General features: G+C 38.8%; 1 protein-coding gene across 1 annotated transcript in view; it reads left to right on the plus strand.

The window, feature by feature from the left end:
* Window positions 1-1,076: 1,076 nt before the first annotated feature.
* Window positions 1,077-3,360, plus strand: part of AASDHPPT (aminoadipate-semialdehyde dehydrogenase-phosphopantetheinyl transferase) — a gene marked incomplete at both ends in the record, with an annotated part of 20,771 nt that continues 18,487 nt past the window's right edge. The window contains one exon of the mRNA XM_010192423.1: window positions 1,077-1,302. Within this exon, the coding sequence (XP_010190725.1) occupies window positions 1,077-1,302 (226 nt within the window). The remainder of the gene's footprint in view (window positions 1,303-3,360) is intronic.

Consider the following 3,360-nt stretch of genomic DNA (forward strand, 5'->3'; position numbering starts at 1 on the left):
GGGATCCTGCTTCCTCGTAAGGCCCTGGTGGGGGCTGCCGAGGACCCCTCGGGGCGCGGGTGGAGGTGGCTCCGCTGGTCAGCCCCCTCTGCCGCCGGCCGTGGCTCTTTCCAGTGGGGACGTTGTTGTCTCTTTGCAGATTGAGTATTGCCCGAGTTTCTGGCTTCCTGTAGAAAATGTGCCCTGCAAGGGCATTTCAGGGAAGTAAACGTATTGTAAAGTATGAATTGCCAGCTGCCGAGGACCCCTCGGGGCGCGGGTGGAGGTGGCTCCGCTGGTCAGCCCCCTCTGCCGCCGGCCGTGGCTCTTTCCAGTGGGGACGTTGTTGTCTCTTTGCAGATTGAGTATTGCCCGAGTTTCTGGCTTCCTGTAGAAAATGTGCCCTGCAAGGGCATTTCAGGGAAGTAAACGTATTGTAAAGTATGAATTGCCAGCTCTACTTACACTTTCACTCGGGAGGGAAAAGAAGTGCTTGCAGTCTTCTGTTGGTAGTTACTCCGAGTTTTATGTCAAGTTAGGAGCCAAAATCAAACTCAAGACTCTACATGAAGGCAGTAGTGTGATGTGCACTACAACGTGTAGTAGTAATACAGGCATCTGCTAATTGGTTAGCAAGAAGCTACTCATCATTTTTCAGATTTTCAGTATTTCATTTAGCACTTAAGTGCTAATGAATGTACTGAAAGGAAGGCCGTTGAGACAGTTTTATTGTTCAGTGTGGTATAAAAAGTATTCGTCTATGCAATAAAGTATCCTAAGTAAGTAAATAAGGTAGAGAGTGGACTATTTTATGGATTCTTCTAGTCTGGGACTGCTTTTAATTTGGTCTTGTGTTATCTTTGTGCTAATAGTGATAACAAATGTGTTATATACTCGGGTCTAGTGAACTGTTGGTTAAATTTACTTGACTTAGGCTTTTATAAAAGGGAAAAATCAAAAGGATTTGGCTAAAATGCACTCTTTCTATTGGTAATAATAAATCCATGTTTTTTCAGGCAGGTAGTTTTCTAGCAACCACGGATATTTTGCACATAGCATAATAGTTCTGCATTAATCACTTCCATTTTATTTCGTAGGCTGGTCGCCTGCTGATACGGAAATTAATTGCAGAAAAGTTGTGCATACGTTGGAATGAAATACACTTGCAAAGGACATCAAAAGGAAAACCTTTCCTGGCAAATAATGTATTAAGTATCTATTCAAATTACAACTTCAATGTCTCTCATCAAGGAGATTATGCAGTTCTTGCAGCTGAGCCTGAGCTTCAAGTTGGCATTGATATTATGAAGACTGATTTACCAGGTAATGCATTATGGTGACCAAAGCAGATTCTGTAGCGCTTTAAGTGCTGAATGTTTTAATGTTTCACAAAGAACCAATCTATGTCCTAGAATTTTAGTGTAATTAGAAGGGCGTATGTATATATTGCGTATCTGCTTTTTCCCCTATTGTTAAATGCACTCCTCATTGTTTACTTAGGGATTTCTGAGCCAGATATGGATATATTTCCAGTTTAGAAAAGCAGAACCCTGGAAAAATAAGGAAAATTACTCCTATGATATTGTCAGGACTGGCATCTGTAGATGTGGCACTTAGGGACACCTTTTTGTGGTGGACTTGGTGGTATTAGGTTAACGGTTGGACTCAGTGATCTTAAAACTCTTTTCCAACCTAAATGGTTCTGTGATTCTTTATTTTAATTACAGATTTGACCTCTGTGAGGTAGAAGTAGGGACAACTTTCCAACTTGCTACTGTGGGATCCATCGCCACGAGAACTTTTATAGCCTGCGACTGTTACTCCCTTGTCCCAGAAGTGTGGACATTGTGTCAGAACCAGGCCCAGTACTGTAGCAAACTGACATGTGAGATTTGCTGTGAGTGTGCAGAAGTCCTCAGTGAAAAGGGATATGAGGGAACATTCAAGGTGACTGTGGTAAAAGACTAAACTTTACAAACTTTAATTGTTTGCCTGTTTATATGTATGAAATGTTGCACTAACCTGACTATGTTGTTGAAATTCAGGACCAAATTTATAAATTAGAATTGTAGCAAAGTTTATTTTTAAACACAATTTTGTGAAAATCATTTAGTTCACAAATGTCCACTGATGCATGACTGGGTTAAAGGAGTAGCATACTGGGATTTATGTTTTACTGGAGTTTTAGGTTTTGAGAATTCTCAAATGTTTAAGCAGATATGACAGTAATAGCTGTGTTCTTTGAAAATCTCTCTTCACAATCTTCAGTCTGCCCAGCAATTAAGCTACAAAATAATTTGTGTAGTAAGGTAAAGATTCAAATAAACTCTGACTGGATAACTGTCTAATTGCTTTACACCTTTTTAATTACTATTCCAAGTGTACTTTTTTAGATTGGCATGTTTAGCTAAACTTCACTGCATTCCAAAGTGCATTTTTCCTCTGTGGCTCACTTTTATCTACTGTAGACCCTCTAAAGATGGTGGTCAGCATGATGTGCCACACTATAGCCCATGGAGGACCCCACACCAGCATAGTTCTGTATTTTGTGACAAAATGTTCAAACATTCTTGTATTTTAGGCTTTTATTGAGAAAGGAAGAATTGAAAGTTATTTTTACATGCCATACATGGAGTTAAGGATATCTTGTATCCTCTGCTGGCATTTTATGGAGTTGGAAATGTAGCTGTCATTTTAAACGCACATTGCTGATGCCTAGCTGACAAATCTTATGAAATGTGTTAAATTCTGCTTCTGAAAGTAGGAAATAATTGTGAAGAGTAGATGTTTAACTTCACATTTAGGTTTAGAAACCTGTATTTGTGTTACTTTTCCATTTTGGAATATTCAACTTTGTAAGGGAATATGTTCTTGATTCTCTTCCAGTTAATACAAATATTATCTTTTAACTTTGATATTAGCTACCTTTATTTAAAACCAAAATCTCATTCCTATTGCTTCCTTTCTTTAGTATTTTTTACTTATTTATTCACTATTCCTTCCTCATTTCCCTCAAGTTAAATCACTAAAGTAGTGTGTAACTCAGTGTCCTTTGATCTATTGCTCATTCTGTAGGCAGTGTCAGACCAAATCAAGGTGCTTTGCCTGTGTCTGAGTGTATTCTTCATTTGGTGTACCTAGTCACTGCTGTAATAAGAGGTACAGAAACAGAGTTAGGCAGTTGGTATCTATTGTTGCTTGCTCATAGTTATGTCAACTTTAGCAGGCTAAATTTAGAAAAGAACTATCTTGAATTCATTCTATTGATGATGTTTTGGTTGCTATTCTGCTTCTGTCACATAGCTTTTTTGATTGCCTGTCCTAGTGTTTTCAAATAACAACATGAAGCTGAAGTTTTAAGGTAGGATTTGGAATCAGGGA

The sequence above is a fragment of the Mesitornis unicolor genome, unplaced genomic scaffold (genome assembly GCF_000695765.1).
Source record: "Mesitornis unicolor isolate BGI_N332 unplaced genomic scaffold, ASM69576v1 scaffold21619, whole genome shotgun sequence".
Classification (NCBI taxonomy): domain Eukaryota; kingdom Metazoa; phylum Chordata; class Aves; order Mesitornithiformes; family Mesitornithidae; genus Mesitornis; species Mesitornis unicolor.